General features: G+C 38.1%; 2 protein-coding genes across 2 annotated transcripts; one reads left to right on the top strand and one right to left on the bottom strand.

Moving 5' to 3' along the window:
- Nucleotides 1-4,724: 4,724 nt before the first annotated feature.
- Nucleotides 4,725-8,017, bottom strand: LOC144666423 (contactin-2-like). The gene is made up of 4 exons (XM_078527856.1): nt 7,293-8,017; nt 6,442-6,687; nt 5,735-5,820; nt 4,725-4,926 (listed from the first exon to the last, which is right to left on the bottom strand). Exons 1-4 carry the CDS (start codon nt 7,597-7,599, stop codon nt 4,858-4,860), a joined length of 708 nt encoding a protein of 235 aa, XP_078383982.1. The 5' UTR covers nt 7,600-8,017; the 3' UTR covers nt 4,725-4,857.
- Nucleotides 8,018-12,130: 4,113 nt separating this feature from the next.
- LOC144666369 (uncharacterized) lies at nt 12,131-15,278 on the top strand. The gene is made up of 4 exons (XM_078527794.1): nt 12,131-12,496; nt 13,628-13,751; nt 14,013-14,104; nt 14,492-15,278. Exons 1-4 carry the CDS (start codon nt 12,158-12,160, stop codon nt 15,155-15,157), a joined length of 1,221 nt encoding a protein of 406 aa, XP_078383920.1. The 5' UTR covers nt 12,131-12,157; the 3' UTR covers nt 15,158-15,278.
- Nucleotides 15,279-18,493: the final 3,215 nt, after the last annotated feature.

Below are 18,493 nucleotides of genomic sequence, written 5' to 3' on the forward strand. Positions count from 1 at the left end.
TTAAACGTGGTTCAGAATCAATTTGTGCGTCGACAAGTGTGCTGACAAGTTTAATAATATACATCAAAAAATTTCTCGAATCGTTAATTACGTCATCGCCCCAGTGTGTATCGCCCCTCGCAGTGTGTGCAGATAATGGGAACACAGAAATTTAGTACACCTTTTCCACAGACTAGTTAATTACATTTCATTATGTAAGCAGTTTTATTAAAACAGATAACAAGTTGTTGGGAAACTTCAGCTGTCTTTATTAAAAAAAAAAAGCTGCCAAGATTTCGCGTGCGCTGTGTGCGAGATAATCATACGACAAAATGTGGAAAGTTAAACGTGTCACAAGGATTAACAAACTTAATTTTAGAAAATACATCAAATATTGAATTTAAAAATGTAAAACAAAAGAGAAGATTGACCACCATCAAGAGCACATGGTCTCACTTCGAGGAATATTTGACCACGTTTTTTCTTGGAGAATTACTAGTCTTTGCTGCTTCAGCAGAGAAAGGATGGCATTATTATAAATATCTGCTAATTTACAAAACGCTTAACTCAAATGGAATCCTTAACACAAATGGTATTTTGTTACTACTCAAGCAAAAAGTGGCCAAAGAACTAAGAACGGAAGGAGTGCTTACACTACACTTTATAAAGCTTAGGGCTGGACGATGTTGACTTATTCGTTTTCGTATGTTTCTGTCTAAAAGGAAATCGGCTGGAACCAAACAAAGAGGCCAATCTACGAAAAGCCTGAAACTACATGGGCCGGCAGGGAAAAGAGCATAATTAACGGTTGTGATTTCTTTGTGTTGACTTGATGAATTATTAAATAGTTTGACAAATCAATATCTATACTTGCTAATGGCAACCTTACATTGTGCAAAGAAGACTCTAAGCGTTTAAAAAACACACATTAGGGCCATCGCAGTATTCACGCAAAAATTGTAGTGTTTTTAGAACGACAAATTAAATGACCGACACGTTTTGCTACCCTCGTGATGAAAAACGCTTTTAGAGTCAAGGATGATATGTTACGGTGCTTTTCTAATGTACTCAGTTAAGAGTACGCTATTAGTCTAAAGAATCTCTTTGCTGTGCATTTCACGGAAAGTGCTCATCGGCTAGCACATAGCATGACTAACATATAAGTTTACAGGGCTCTTCCAGAAATTATATGCGCTTTTACCGAAGTAGACACTAAGAAAATGAAATTAGAGGCAGACATGTAAACTTTAACTTTATCGAGGTGGTTGATTGGTTGTTAGAGTGATATGGTGGGAGAGGCTTTTGGTTAAGGTAGGGTGTGTGCGACGGAAACTTTTGAAAGAAACCCTTTGCATGTGAAGAGGCAACATCGATCCCAGGCTCGCTCTACTTTGTCTCCCTTGACGCAAGAGTAGCAAAGTCCCGTGTTTAGGATGATTACAAATTGAAAAGCATCAGTGGTACCAAAAAGCACTTGATTTACCCTTGAAACGTTGGACGAGTAGCGCTGTCAGACTGCCCGTGTGTAGTACCCACTGGTTTTGAATATAATTTAGTGCTCTTTCACATATACCGAATTTTAACCCATTTTTTTTTTAATATGCACAGTTAAAGGTGCTTTAAAGTTGTACAACCTTTGTGCAAAAAACTTTTTTTAAATATAGTGTGGTTTATTGGTATACACTCGCAGTCATAGGGATCGTTAAAATTTAATGGTCCTATTTGTCTATAAAATAACATTGGTTAGTTAATTGCCTTTGTAAAATGCAAGCAATTTAACCAGTTGACAAGCCACTGTTATGGCGCGGAAAGAATCTAGAAAACTGCGGCAGGCTTGTGACAGTTAAATTGAAAAATCCTGCCTTTGTAGGACACCAACATATGTTTTCTGTCGACAGAGCAGTAATGTATGAAAGAACTTAAATTTGTTAAAGCCAAAGTTATGACATCTTTTCCTTGTTATTCCTGCAGAATGACAGCGAATGTTCAAGTAAAACGATGCATTTAGTTTTCCAAATAAGTTAGGATTAACTTCAATTAAGGTAGGCGTCAATAGAAAACCGCCTTAATGACCATATTTAGTTGGCGTTGAAAAAAACGGAAAAGAAAGAAACGATATAGTAAATTAAAAGATAAACTTTGAATGTTGATTAAAACATGGGCCCATTTGTGTCGATTTTTCTTTTATCTGTTCAAAGAAATGTGAAAACAAATGCATAATTATTGCATGTTGCTTTTTTATTTAATTTTGTTTTATGGTGTGGCATGGTATGGTGTAACCCGGTTATTGAGGGTTGAGTCAAATTCGACAAAATGCGGACTCAGTTAGTTTTAAAAATTATTATTATACTAACAATACCGTGAGAAATTGAATATTTATCAATATTGGACCAGCCAAAGCCTTTCCCGTTGTATTTTAGCTCACCGTTTACAATCAAATGGCTATAAGGACTATTCTTTTGACACAATACAAGAAGTCGTTTGATAATGTAGCCCGGTTAGTTCAATTCTTTTTCAATAAGGATTTTTTTTCTGCATGCACAAGGCCTTAACTATTATCGTGTTCAACGCACGTATCGACTGATCGTGGCAGGTTATATTGTACACCTGCTTAAGGGAATTCTAGAATGTTGTTTCACGGGAACGCGCGAACGGCTGCGTGCTGCATAAATGTTATGATGACATTGTTTTCAAATATTCTTGTCTATAATACCGTAATGATTCGATTTAGCGCCCTGGGCGCAAATATATAGAGGACATTACACGTGGCGAAAAGGTATGAATTTTATGTTCGAGTGGCAGAAACGATATCTCACGAGGGAGCGTGGCGAACGAGTGAGATATCGTTATTTTTGAGCCAACGTGTAATTTTCTGTTTATTATATGGAGACCAGATGTAGTTGATGTTGCCGATTTTTATTTCATTGTTTTCGAATAATCGGGCCAGTTTTACAAATCAGCGTTCGTCTTCATAAAAAATACAAAGCACCCGTGCCCAGGATATAGAAACACTAAAAACTGAATTCAGATCAAACAAAACACTTGTCAACTAAATAAGGAACCATTCATATTTATGCCAGGGGGTGGGCCGGCAAGATTCATTATGGACAAAACCAAAACATGTTGACCCCTTTCCAAACAAAATAAACCATAATGACCCCCTCCCCCCCCCCCAAAAAAAAAGGGAACTAGCGAACTAGCGTACTAACAACCAGTGTTTATTTCTTAACAAAATAGCCTTTAGCCGCATCCAAAAAACAACAAAAGTAGTTACGAATCAAAACACTAGTGAAGGAGAAAGTGACAGTGAGGAGGACCTTGTTATTGTGCACCACAGTAGCTCAGTGTGTCAGTGTAGCGCAGTGCGCTTGGCGTTGTGGGACTGATGCGAACGGGAAGAGTGAAGTTTCACTGTGCGAAAAAGCACGTTCAGAGTTGGTGACATTTTGACCGGTATTTTGAATGCAAGATCTGCCAGGCGTTCCGCTGTTAGCTCCCTAACCATCTACCCCCGCGCTCACTGATTATCCGCCTTAACCGACCAGCCGATCGGCACCTGGGGACGAGGCAAGTGTAATCCCATTATCAACCAAGTCTTGGTGGAGCAAAGTTACCTCGTGCACTCGCGACTGGAATAGAAACTCTAAAAGTATGTCATTAAATGTTTTTTTTGGAATTTTATGATGTTGAAAACAAACAATAATTCATAGGTACGAAAATGCCATACTAACTTTATTATGTTACAAAACAAAACAGATAAAGTTCCATTGAATTGAATGCTGTTATATTTATAGGAATTTTTTTACATATATTAAAACGTAAAACTGCAGTCCATTTTATGGCGTGTCTATATTCTATCTTCATTGTTCTTCTATATCAGAAAACGCTGTAGCGATTTAACAAGTGCCGAGACCGCCATCAAAATTCCCAAGATCAAGACGTATTGTTAGGTTATTGCTCACGTTCAATAGATCAAAATTGCAGATTGTACCAGGCTACATACATTAGTAACTTTTGAGAAATCAGAATTCTACAAGGTGGTAGTGAATTCTAGTAACCTGCAATAGAATTCAAACATGGCACCGGGGCTTTCTCTCCAACGTCTATGGTTGGTTTTGTTTCTTTGTATCAAGTCTCCTGTGGAAATTAACAGACAAAGGTTTATACGAAAATTTTCATTTTTTCGGCGAAAAGCCTCGGAGTTAAATTACAATTTTGTTTTATCATACGCAGGCTTTTCCTGAACTGTCTTTATGAATTTAGTATAAAACTGGTATTGAGAAATTAACAATACTAAATATTAAAGCTAGCTATTTTGTCATATTTATCCAGTTTTTGGATTTTGATCTATGAAAAAAAAAACACTTCAAGTTAATGTACAACCGAACTCAGCTCTTTCATTTTCGAGCTGGAACTGAATCTTTAGGGATTGCTGAAACTGTTGTTGTACATGAGGACAATATCTCAGAGGACATGATTTTGCTTATTCTTTACACATACTACTTAATAATATTGCTAAAAAAAGGTAGCTTCGAGCCAAGTGGCGTATACTGCCGGAGCTTATCCCGGTTTCGATAGCGTTAAGCAGCTAGGAATATTTCTACTCCCCCTGGATGGGATACTAGTCCATCGCAGGGTACCCCCAGTATTATTTCGCCGGTACCCATTTATACACCTGGGTGGAGAGAGGCACTATGAGAGTAAAGGGTTTTGCCCAAGAACACAACACAGTGACCCCGGCGCGTGATCTTAAACTCTATGCCGCTGACCAGCCAAAAAGCTTGTGAGATCATGTCAGTGTTATCAGACGGGCTAGCTGTTGTTCCTATGGCAATGCGTTGATCATACCACCAGCTAACATCGCCGAGTATCCAACTTTTAGTCGCTGTTTGAGAATCGGGAAATTAGCGTCCATCCTTTACGATCAGCTGGGATATGACAGTACACCTAATGAGAAAATAAGAAAAAGTAATGTATGGTTACAATTTGAATTTTTTTATAGTATGCAGAGCCTATCAATGGGAGATATTTTACTACATGTACACTCTTAAACCACAATAATATCAGGCCGGTTTCAGAAGAGAACGAAAATAAATTAAAAGGGAAAACATTGCATGCCTCGTTTCACGAAATAAACACTATTTTAGCCGAGTAAAACGTGTTTCCAGAGCGTTAAGACCGGAACCCATCGTGGGTACCCCTCTTTTCCAGGGCAACGTATTCAATAGGTGTGATTCTGTAATGGTTTGGTTTATGTTCTTCTGATTTCTAAACTATAAGGCAAAAGTTAGTAAAACACTAAGTTTCTGCAGGCAGCCACTTTGAGAGGCACGTCCGCAGGGAGTCACTGTTGCCATAATTTAATCTTGGATTTGTTTGGTTGAATATAAGTACCATGATTCACTAAGCACAGGCTAATAATAATAATCATCATCATCATCTTCATCATCATCGTCATCATCGAATGTTTACCTAAGATTACCCTTGGCTATGCAACCGCCCTCCCCTGGAGGGAAACATTCTACTCCAAGAATAAACAATGATGCTTTAAATGGCAACAAATCGTTTTGAATCATAGTTTAAACTTGCTCTTACAAAATGATTTGTTCTACCGACCGAAAAATTTTAAAAAATAGCGTCCAATTATTCAAAACAAGTTGAATTGTCGTCTTTAACAAGTTCTGTATTGCTAAAACTAAGGCCCTATGTGCCATGAGGTACTAGGAGGATAGGTGAAGGTGAAGGTATTGCTAACCATGTATCTGAAAGAGTTTGCTGTCAGTTCGTAGCTTCCAGAAGTTCTTGCGGAATATTTTGTAGTAACCTCTTCGCAGGAATTCACTAGAAGTGAGTAAGATGTTTAAATTAGCTGTTACGCCATGTTGCCACGCTTTGTTTCAGTGTTCCTGTAACCGTCTTAAAATAAGAGGCAAGTGGAAAGGTTATCGTATTTTAGTTTAGGAATCATCGCAAAATATGTGTCTAGTACAAATCAGCTGACATGGAACAAGCCAAGGAGAAAGCGAGTTAGAATGTGGTTCAGTTGTGAAAAAACAGTATCGGATTACGTCACATTTAATACCGATAGCAACTGAAGGATGTTGAAGGATGTCTGGCTAGAGCCATGCGTTCTTTGTAGCTTGTGTCTTTTTTTCAGACAAGGAAATAGAAAAATTTGTGAGAAAGATGATTGCAAAGTCTATCTGGAAAGGTCTATCCGAATTGCAATTATTATCAGACATCATTTATAACCTACTTAGGGTGATATGTTAAAAAGCTAAAAAAAAAATATTAGACAGTCAATTATTTCTTTATTTACTTCTTTTTGCTTCGCCTTTTAAACAAATTTTAAACTATGATGTTGTACGCTGTTTCAGTCTATTATTCAAAAAATGTCACTTGCGCGGCGGGTTGTGATTGGCGCAATAGTAATGGCCGAGAGCAATAAGAACTGTTTGATACCTGGTTTCCTTTGAATGCCTAACGTAGTGGAAGCCGTGACTTTTCCAATTCTATTTTTTGCTGTGCACACATACAATTCAGTGTCTTCAACAGAAAAATCTCGAATCTTTAATGCTCCGTTGATAACAGTACTTCTTCCTTTTGGCAAAGAAGCCAAGAAGCGTGTCCAGGTGATGGTAGACGGAGGATAACTGAAGGCTTCACAAACCAAAAACTGCCGTGGAGCTTTAGTCAGCTTTGGAGCGACTGTGAGTAAAGGCAGAACTAACTGAGAGAGAGACCTGGACGCTGAGTGTTTGTAGTGTTGTTCGAAACAGTATATCAAGAATTCTAATAATATTTAACTGATGTTTTTTTTACGGAGAGTTTCTTTTGGTTGAGGGATTTATTAGTGTATGAGATTGTTCTTACATACATACACTCCAGATTTTTGAACAGCCAAATTTTATATTTGTGTCGTAGGAAACTTAAAATAATGGTCCATTTTTAATAACAATATGCTATTTTAAAGCACTAAAGCAGTTTATAAGCGCGTTTGGCTGCAGATGGCTCGGATGGAAAGGTTATTGCAAAAAAAACATCAGTATTTTTAGCCGAAGTTTGATTTCTATCTCCAAATAACGGTTATATCTTCAGTTAAATGTTCAAAGATAATGTTTTTCATGGGTAAAGTTGCCTACCACTAATTTTAGAACAGTTTAGTCCAAAAATCTGCGAAATCCCCGTAACATAGACCCTTTAAAGAGAAATTATAATAGTACAATGCCCATCAGACATATACTAAGAAGAATGCAAGCACCTCACTTTTATAGGACAGAGATATACGAAAACAAAACAAGTTTCCTACCCACCTTCAACTACAAGGTTTACAACTTTGCTGTCTTTCCCCAGGACACTAACTGCGGTGCACGTGTATTGACCAGAGTCATTAAAAGTCGTACTTTTAATCTCGGGTCTGCCGCCATTTTCTTTAATATTCGCCAGTCCTTCAGCTAAAGAGCCACCTACTTTTCTCCAGCTAACCACTGGTACTGGGTTTCCACTTGCCGAGCAATAAAACGTAGCGGTCTGGTACTCAGTGACAGTTTGAGTGTCAGGTGATTCACCGGGATTCACAGGGATCTCCCTTTGGCCCTGCGATCCCTCTAGGTCCGGCATCACCTGTTAATTATGAATTTTGTCGCTGAATAAGTTTAAACTGAATTCGGAGTAAACTGAATTCCTAATTCAAGCTCTTGTGGTTTCTCACTTTTCAAAGTTATTTGTTGCAACTATTTATCTCTATCGCCTTTTTCGCCTCTTATTCCTTGATTTCCCATGACACCTTGCTTGCCATGTCTACCTGGTTTACCCACGATTCCTTTTGTTCCTTTTTTACCCTTGGTACCTTGCGCTCCTCGTCGTCCTCGAGAACCTCTGCTTCCTTTCTTACCAGAAGGGCCTGGAACACAAACTTTCTCCATTGGCAGGCACAGTGATACCTTATTCGCATCTAATTCGCTAACTTAAAAAAAAATTATTAAAACCAGTGGCGTTATGCCAAATGTTTTTTGTTGTTGTTGTTGTTGTTTGTTTTTTTTGCAAACATCATAACTTTCTGACAGACATCTATCTAAAAATGGAAAAACAATAAATGTATTTTGGAAGTAATCAGTAATACAAGATGTTTGGTTTTGACTGGTTTCAGTACTGCTTGATCATTGATAAAGGTCACAAATTAAATTAAACCTGTTTCCTGTTTCTCAGTGTCGTGTGGTTCTTTGAATGTTTGCCAGCATACCGTGTGGCACAAAATTCTTGCGGTTCTAATTTTAGTGCTTTTTTAATTCAACCTGCATTTAAGAAATATTTTTCGCCGCTACAAAAAAAGAATACATGATCGCAGAAATTAACTTCGTGCACGAAAACCCGCTCTCTCTCCAAATCGCAAAAATAAATAAAAGTAGAGCTTGGAAAGTGCAAAATGTTACCAATTCTCAAATTAAACTTGTGTGTCACATGCGCGATGGTTTTTTTTATAGAGGTCTAGCTGGTTCGACCTGGTTCTTTGCCAACTAAATGAATACAAACAAATGTGTGCATCAGTCACTTTGTGTTGATACCAACATTTCTCGATCATGATTACTCCCACAATTAAACCATACATTTTTACATCCTCTTGATCATGTGTGATCACAACTCGAACCCTTAGTCTCGGCGTATCCAATCGAACGTTCGGTAATCGAACCCAATCTAACACCAATCGTTCGATTGGGTTCGGTAATCGAACATAATCGAACGTTCGATTAACGAACAGTCGATTATCGAACAAAATCGAACTTTCGATTACCGAACAGTCGACAATCGAACTAAATCGAACGTTCTATTACCAAACTCCTGTTTGTGTATATTGCGGACATTTTGTATGGTGCACAGTCCCCCTAGTTAGTCCTGCGTTATTTACTTATCAAGAGACGGATTCCAAACAAAATCGAATAGGATAGAGTTCGATTGCGTTCGATTGTGTTCGATTGGTCCGATTGGTTCAAAAATCGAACTCACAGCAAAATAGATGTTCGATTGTTGTTGTTCGATTACCGAACCCAATCGAACGATTGGTGTTCGATTGGGTTCGATTGATTTTAAGCTCGATTTTGTTCGATTGGATACGCCGGGCTTAGTAGACAACGGTCCCGGGGGGGCACTCCCCTATATGGCCTATACGGGGACGTGCCGCTGGATAGGGTATGGTTTTTGACTCCTCCGGTCCTGAACAGGGTATATAATTTCAAGCTCCTCTGTCCTAAACAGGGCCTGAAGCTGTCCTAGACAGGGTATGGCTGCAAGACTGTTGTCCATGTATTTACATTGTTTTCGCTTTCGCTTCAATAAAAAGCATTATTTTATTCGGCCGGATAGGCGTTTTTGCATTTCAATGCTTCAAACATCGCGTATGGGACGCAATCACCATAAAGCGTAAATGATTGTTGATGTTGTCCTTTGTCCTAAATAGGGTCTTAGAATAGGGGGTGTTGTCCTACACAGGGTAGGCATTTTAAGTTTTTATTGTCCTAAACAGGGTCAGGGTTTCAAACCTCCAGCGGCACCCCTATACCTAAACTTAGGTCAAGTACCCCCCCCCCCCCGGGACAACGGTTTTACAGGAATTTATAGCTGCAACGCATGCAGTTATAGGTTCACTCTACCCGAACATTCTCATTCTCATTCTCATAGTTAACATTCTCATTCGTAGAAAGCATTACATGTCTTTAACTTAGTCTCTGTCGTGTCCATTTCTTTTTGACGATTGGTTGCCGGCGGTGATCGTATCTCGATGCGCCTTTCGACGTTCGAAATTCGCAATTCATTCATCTCCGTGTTCCTGTTTATCAACGGTTTTACAGGAATTTATAGCTGCAACGCATGCAGTTATAGGTTCACTCTACCCGAACATTCTCATTCTCATTCTCATAGTTAACATTCTCATTCGTAGAAAGCATTACATGTCTTTAACTTAGTCTCTGTCGTGTCCATTTCTTTTTGACGATTGGTTGCCGGCGGTGATCGTATCTCGATGCGCCTTTCGACGTTCGAAATTCGCAATTCATTCATCTCCGTGTTCCTGTTTATCGATTCCATCCTCAAAAACAGCGCCACAATCAACAACATCGAAATAAAGGACGGAACCGAAGAACCTTTGTGGAGAACGTCGCCACATTTGGCGGAAGATTTCTTGTTTGCGTCCATAATGGATTGCAGTTAACAAACAGTTTTTCAATGAAGCTCGACTGCCGTGCTAACTGTTAGAGCGCCCAACCGGTATCTGGGAGGCCATGGGTTCGATTCCCGTCGGGGACTCAGAATTTTTCTTTGTTCCATGCTCGAGTCATGTTGAACACTTCATCTTCATTATTTATTACCGAGCTTAAAATTTACCATCTTTATTATTTACTGTTTGATTCCCTTTCAGCAGTTTCATGTTCCAGAAACATGCTGAGACATGTAAACTGTAAAGTGAAACGTTATGAATTAATTTAATTAGCTGTTATTGTTTGAAAGAAACTTTGACCTGGATCATTTTCACTGTCACGCAATAAAAAATAAATCGAAAAACGATTCAGTCAATGAAGTCAAGAAAATGGGATATTATAGGAGATAAATAAAGAAAAAAGTTTTAGGTCTGTGCGTTATCCCAAACAGTCAGATATTCGCCGAAACGTTTTGCACATTTTTTTCCATTTGTTCCTTACTATGTTCCCAGAAAGTTAATGGCCAAGTTGCCGTGTTTCCTAAATTTAACCCCTGAGGGAGCCTCACCACAATTACTTTTTTACCAACCTTGATTAACTTACAGCCGTGTTGTAAATTTTATCAATCAGAATAATTGAATATATTAGCAGATGAATATAATAGCGATCGCCAAATATTAAAGGAGATTTGGATTTCAAAATTGCAAGGTGGCAAAAGCGGTACGCGGCACACAAAAAGCTATTTGTACGTCAAACAATGCGTGGAGTACGTTGATATTATTATTGCTCGAGCAGCGACTGAAGCACTTAATATATGCTAATAAGACAAGTGAAAGTAACTTCTGCTGCAACACGCTGCAAAAATTGAAACATGCTTGCGCTGAGCAAACAGACGCACGCGAGTTATCCAGCTGAAGCAACAAACACGTTTTCAGGATAAACGGGGTGGACAAAGACTTCCGACAGAAAGACCATCAGCTCCCGACGTCTGTCGTCAAACTGACACAACAGCAATCTTCTGCTGCTTACCATTCGAGGAAATAAGTTTTGTCTTGTTTTACATTTAATTTAATATTTAATGTATCTGCTGAAATTGTTTTTGTCAGTCCTTGCGGCATGTTTAGTCTAATCTTAAATTCAGTTGAAACTTTCCACATTTTTCACATATGATTGCCTCGCACACAGCGCAAACCGGGTCTTGGAAGCAGTTTTTAATAAATTAATTAAAATAAAAATTTCGCAACAACTTGTCATCTGTTGTAATAAAATTGCTTATATTTCAAAATGTAATTACACTCTTTTTTTTATATAGGAACGTCTAATTTTCGCCCGAGGCTGAACGTTCTTACCTTTCGTGAAGATTTGAGTCTAAAATGTTTTTATTTTTTAAATTTTAAAACAAAGTGGTATTGCGGTAAATTCATTCCTAACCGATATGTACATGTTCACGTCACCAATGATTGATGACAATGTTGGTTACAGGTCTGGATATATATGAATAAAGATTTATTCATTTACTACATATATTTGTCACTCACAAAAAATAGGAAAAAGTAAAATTTGTTCTCAACCAAATTTCAGCCTTGGGCACGTTCTTAAATTTTGGCCTTTTTTTCAGCCTCAACGTTCACATAAAAAAGGTTCCTATACAAAACGAGTATAAGTAGTCTGTGTTATTTTATTTTGCAATACGTGTGCTATTTTTTTTTTATATCACTGTGATAAAATATTCAAATCGATAAAGTTAACGTGTAAAGTGATTGTGAAACACGTTCAACTGAGCACCTTTTCAAGATTTTTAAGCATTAGTTTGAGCGAGGAGACATGAATTGATGTCAGACAAACTACATAATGGATGGTACCATACATTACCCGAACAGCAATCAACCAATCAAATGTTTCTATTACGGCACATGGTAGCTGCAGTCACCAACTATAAACATCACGTATTTGGTCCAACGTCACACTTTAAACAATCTTCGGACGTGATGAAGGCCATCAAGGCTCTCGTTTTTATTCTTCTTCGACGAATGGTAAATGTTTTAGTTTTGGCCGCCGAAGAAGACTCTACATCTTCTCGTTCATCTTACCTCAAGATGCAGGAAAATCAGCGGCTTAAAGGGCACGTCGTGGAACATTTGGAGTCTCCCAGTTTGATGTCTTGCAGCCATTCGTGCTTAAGAAATTCCTGGTGTACTTCCACAAACTTCAAGATGCCATCCGACAAGAACGGCAAAGGAACTTGTGAACTGAACAAGCACGAGGCCATCGATGCAAACAGCGAATTTCATGATGAATTAGGAGTTACTTTTTCTATGATGCTAAAGGTAAAATATATTGCTAGTTTACGTTTCACCTTATAACATAAATGTCTGCATCATGGTCCAGAAAGAAGCGTTATATTCTGCATGCGTAGAAAAAAAATCCCATTTTAAATTACTAGAAGACAAAGAGTAGGTGGGCCTAAGCGATGGTGAGGCGAGATTGATACATACAAGCCCTTCCATTTCTTAACTCAAAAACGTCACGTTTCCAAACTGTCAATTAAATTTAATTAAAGATGCCTTGCAATTGAAAGTACTTAACTGGTGTTTTTTTTTTTAATATTTACATGGTTGCGTCCAATTCCATTTTCTTTGTGTCTACTTCGGTAAAAGTGCTAATCGCCGGAAGTGCCTGTAAGTCTATATGTTAGTCAGTCTACGTGCTAGCCGAGGAGCACTCCGCGTGAAATGCACAGGAAAGAGATGTCATTCTTTAGACTAAAAGCGTACTCTTGAAGAGTACATTAAGATATGTTATTTCTTCGTGTTGAAAACGGTACTCGTGACGGGCTCAGTAAAATATGTTCGTCCTAAAGTGCCTCTCTAGAAAAGCACCGTAACATATCCTTGATTCTCAAAGCGTTATTCATCAAGAGGGAAGCAAACTGTGTCGATCATTTGTCGTTCTAAAACCACTACAATTTTTCGCGTAGATACTGCGATGGCCCTAATGTAAGGTTTTTAAACGCTTGGAGTCTTCTGTGCTCAATGTAGGGTTGCCATTAGCAAGTATAGATATTGATTTCTCAAGCTCATTAATAATTCATCAAGTTGAAACAAAGAAAATCACAACCGTAAAGGAGGTTTGGGTACCCAGTCTTAATAGCCATAGATTTTTACGATTTTATTTCTCCGTTTATTCCTTAGTGTTTGTTTCCATTGATAAGATATATCAAACACTCGAGACAGTGTTTCATTGGCTATCCAAACACCTCGAATTTCGTCAAAAATACTCCGTTGCGCGTTGTATTTTCAACTCTCTTCTTGGTGTTCGGATATCCCGATGAAACACTGCCTCTCGTGTTTGATATATGACCTCATCATCGTTTTTCGCGCAAGTGACCGCCTAAAACCGGCTGCAAGCACAGTTCACATATCCTATTTTCATTTTTTTGCACTATTTTAACTTTTCAGGGATGCCTGATGACCGGCTGTCTTAATGGTGGCTCTTGTGTAACTGACAAAAAGGAACAACAACTATTTTCATGTTCGTGCAAAGTACCGTGGGCTGGAGAAAAATGCCAACTGATTAAAACCAGTAAGACGCTGTTTTTTTGTGTGTTTACACTACATGAGATAGTACTGAGTTAGCTACATGACTGAAAAAATTCTAAGAAAATATTTAATATTAGATGCTTTTAATCGCTTTCAATAAGCCATCCTCCCCCTTTTATTGTCAGCTGGTCTAGATTCTTTATAAGAGAATCGTGATAAGTTTATTTGATAGGTTCACGTAACTGATAGGATCATAAATGTAGAAAGAAAAAGGCGTTAAGTGTGGTAATTTACTATTTTTCAGATGCTTCTTCATGCGATGAGGTTCAAATGAGAGCAAACCAGACGTTACCAAGTGGGGAATACATCATCAGAAATAGAAGCGTGTCTTTTAAGGTAAACAAGATGAGGAAACATTAGCCATTGTCAACTTGTAGTGAAGATAATATAAGAACAGCACGGCTAACCGGTCTAATAATAGTGACCTGTCAGATCAACGTCAAAGTTATACTTTTTTGTTAATTTTCTTATGTCTGACAGAACTAAGAGACTGCACTTGAGGTAGGACAGGGGGCTTTTGAGATGATGTTTGTTGGTGGTTGCGCATTGCAAATCAGTTTGACATGAAAAAAATACATACATGTATATATAAAACTTCTTAGACGCGTTGCGCAACAGTCTTCTTGACTTATAAAAAACAATTGTGTGTGTGTTATCGGTATTCCAAGTTACTCTTAAATAGACTTCTTTTGCCTTCATCACAATTCGCTCGTTCCTCATTAGGTGTACTGCCACATGACAAATGACAGCAAAGGATGGACTCTTATTGCCCGATTCTCAAACAGCGATGATAAAAATTGGATGGATGACACTGGCTACTTGTGGTACGACAAGCAAGTTGCCATGGGAACTTCAACAGATCCATCCGTTAACTCCGACGCGATCTCGCCGGCGTTTTGGTTGGTAAGCGGTAGAGAGTTTAAGATCACGCGCAGTGATGACCCCAGCCACACACCTTTGTTACAGACCACAGGTAACTGTTTGGCCGGGCAAACATTCCGATCAAAGATCACAAGTTATGGCGACTTTAGAAATGGTAAAGTTTGGGCCACTGACCGGTGCCTAGGAAGTTGCACGGTTCAATATGGCGGTCAGTACAAGTCAACAGGCGGGTTTAAACGGGCCGAGTGCAATGGAAGCATTCAAACCGCCAACAATATCGGCTTTTGGTGTGACTGGAGTCTTGATGGATCAGTGATGATGATTGGTGGAGGAGGAGATGGTTGCACACGTGCTGATCACGGGATTGGAATAACAGAAGCTAACGCAGGTTCTTTTGTTGCAACTGAAGGCTGGAAGGGCAATCAAACTGAATATGACTTTGGTCATAATGCCTTCACAACTGTCCCCCAATCCCTATCGTATTCATTAAACCTGTGGATCCGTTGAATTAAATTTGTTATGAGCGAGTACACAGTTAAGAAAACAGGCTAAGTTTCAAATTAGGCGTAAAAAGCATATATACAAAGGATGCAGTCTATTACAGACTTCTAATTTACACAAAGGTATCGAGATGGGTACATTTACTGAAGGAAAATTGGATTGTCAAACATAATTCAACAGTTATTATAATTATTTATTATTTAATTCATTCGCAATCGCTTTTACTAAGCCATCCTTTTTCTTAGACTGGATCAAGTTATAATTTAATTAAATAAAATAAATTGCGAATTTGAATTTAGAAGTGTTGGCTTTTGTGGAAGGCGGAAAACCGGAGAACCCGGAGAAAAGCATGGTCGACAAAGTTTAGCTAATAGCTTTATTGCTGGAGCTCTGCAGGCCCAACGAGTAAAGAGGCCTGCCTGGTCCTCTCATGGGAACGCTCTTGAAAACGTATCAAATGTTTTTATTCCTAGCTGGTTGATGAATAGAGCCAATCGATTTGATTTTTCTTCTCATATACAGTACGTGTTAACCTTTTAAAACGGCTACGAAAGGAAAGATGCGAATTTCATCATAGTAGCACTTAAAATAAAGTCCACACATGTTCAAATTACGGACCTTCTTTTATTTTCTGATTTCTTTCGAAGATGGTCTTTAACTTTTCGGTCTTCACCGTGAATTTACTGAATTTAGGCTAGGGTCACATGCTTGAGAAACCAAGCCCGGGTAAACTCCTTGAAAAATGAGATGCCAGTTAGTTCAGGAAGGATATCCTCGATTAATCTAAAAAAATCTTTCGGGTTGGCGAGATTCCAAAATTTCGGCCATGTTCGAAATAAGCAACCAAAGATACTTACGCCGGTAATGCATACTGTGGACAGAGCCTTATCGCCTGTCTAAAAGGATTTTTCAATGACAGAAAAAAATGAGTACGGGCCCGTCAAAAGAGTGGTACAGAACGCACATTTTTGACCATGTAAGCTATACTTAGCATCAGTTTGTATGGCTACGGACTTAGGTTTTACCTGAAAATCTTGGTTCCCTACCCATTTCTTTTGTTATTATGTCAGCCTCATCCGCGTACCTTGGATTTTTTTTTTTTGACCAATGGTCAGGAAACGAGCAACCCTGGGAAGTTTTGATTGGAAGTCCGAAAATGTCGGACTTCCGGTACGAAAAATTCGAAAGCGGATAAGTCATCATCGTCCGGCCCTTCCTAAAGTGTAGTGTAAGCACTCCTTCCGTACTTAGTTCTTTTTGCTAGACAAGTGGCAAAATACCATTTGTGTTTAGGATTCCATTTGAGTTAAGCGTTTTGTAATAATGCAATCCTTTCTCTGCTGAAGCAGCAAAGGCTAGTTATTCCCCGGAAAAAAAGGTGGACAAATATTTCTCGAAGTGAGACCATGTGCTCTTGATGGTGGTCAATCTTCTCTTTTGTTTTACATTTAATCAAGAGAGGATAAGGGGCCCGTGGGGGGGGGGGGGGGGGGGGACTTGCATATGAAAGTGACGGGTTCAGTAATAATAATTCATGATGATTAATAATTATAATAATAACTTTATTTAACCACGGTAAAAAGTTTAAAGCTAAAATCTTGTGGGGCCGTGTACAAATTAAGATTTAAAAAAAAAGAAATCCTAAAAGTATTAAAAAAAGATAACAAAATTCACTACTATAACAACAACTTAAAATTCAATGAAATTTAAAAACATCATCGTTCAGTATGACAGTCTGCGCGGATAACGCCTCGAAGCTAATATTTTTAAGAATGTTCTTGCCTCTCACTGTATTAAAAAAACGAATTAAAGTTACTAGTTCAGGCGTTGTGAAAGGGCAATCCAAATAACGGATCCCCTGTAGCGATAGTAGCGATGTCCAGAATGAGTCACCCAGGCAATAATTGGTCTCCAAAGCGTAGTGATCTTAATGGACCAATGAAGACTCCTCTAAATATTAAACCTGTATAGTGCACAATTTATGACAAAAAAATGATCAAATGTGCTTAGCACGGGTAAAATGTTTAGTTTAAATTTTCAAAACCCACCAAAGAGTAATTACGAAAAACATATCCAGCTTAAGTTTTTTTTTTTGTTAAGAAAAAATAAGCCATTACCTTATTGTTACTTATTTTCGCAGGACTTAATTTTCGCGATTTATAAAATATCGCGAAATTAAAGACCCAGAAAAATTTATTTTTAGCGTTTTTGAGGTATTTTTTATTGTTTTAACATATTTTTGGCCAGTTTGCGAAAATAAAGTCCTGCGAAATATGACCGTTCCATTTTAGCGAAATTAAGGACGGTGTCTACTAATAACAAGATATTTTTGCCCGGCAGATGACTATGCAAGAAATGTAGATGTTACAAAGAGCTACTAAAATTCAAAAAGAAAATTGGTGGTAGCCACGCAAATTTTCGAGATAATTAGGTTTGAAATCTGGAAAAAAGTGCTGACGTGGCATTTTAAAATAAAGTAAAACTAAATACAATTTCCTTGCAAATTCCATTTGAAATTGGTTTTTCGTGAACAAAAGCAACATTAAATATAACAATCTTTAAAATAACTAACAAATGTCTTCGGAACTGCGTGATCCACGTTTCTGTTAACAAAATAATTGCGTTTGAGCCATTTTTGAATCTAGCAGCTCTCACTTGCACGGCCAGAAAATCGGCCTAATTATTTTTTTCACTTAATGAAAAATTGAACGTGTGCTCTATAGCAAAATACTCAGGAATGGAGCAACTACAAATGAACAGTAAACTGGAATATTTGCAGGGAGCCGTCCCCCAGACCAGGACCCAACGAGGAGCAGCACAATGAGTTGCGGAGCAACAACGTTATTTTTGCGACCGGAATGATAGGACTGGCGTGGTTCGCCAAGCATGGAAACGTTCTTTTTATTATTTATTCTTATTCTTATTTCAATATTGTATATATACGCAAATACGCACAAAGACAAATCACAAGAGCGTAAGAATAGAACTGCGTACATATCCTAATTAAATACTATTATCCTAAGAAACTCAAACAATAAGACAATTTAGACAGCACCTTAGGGAATCAATGTTCATGTGCTATTTTCTTACTTGCCCAGCATATTTAACGTAGTGACTTATATAATATTCATTATCATGTCATGAAGAGAACCCTGAAGAGGTTGAAAGTTCTAGACGATATAAATGTAACTTTTTCACGCTCCAAACGGTTGAAAACAAATAAATCTAGAAGAAAATAATCTATAGACTTACCACTTACACTTTATAAAATAAAAAGTAGGGGGTCACCACGCGTTTTTAAAAGTTATACCAGTTGTTTTCAGGTTATATGGAATCAATTTT

The sequence above is a fragment of the Oculina patagonica genome, chromosome 9 (genome assembly GCF_052425735.1).
Source record: "Oculina patagonica isolate OP01 chromosome 9, crgOcupat, whole genome shotgun sequence".
NCBI classification, from domain to species: domain Eukaryota; kingdom Metazoa; phylum Cnidaria; class Anthozoa; order Scleractinia; family Oculinidae; genus Oculina; species Oculina patagonica.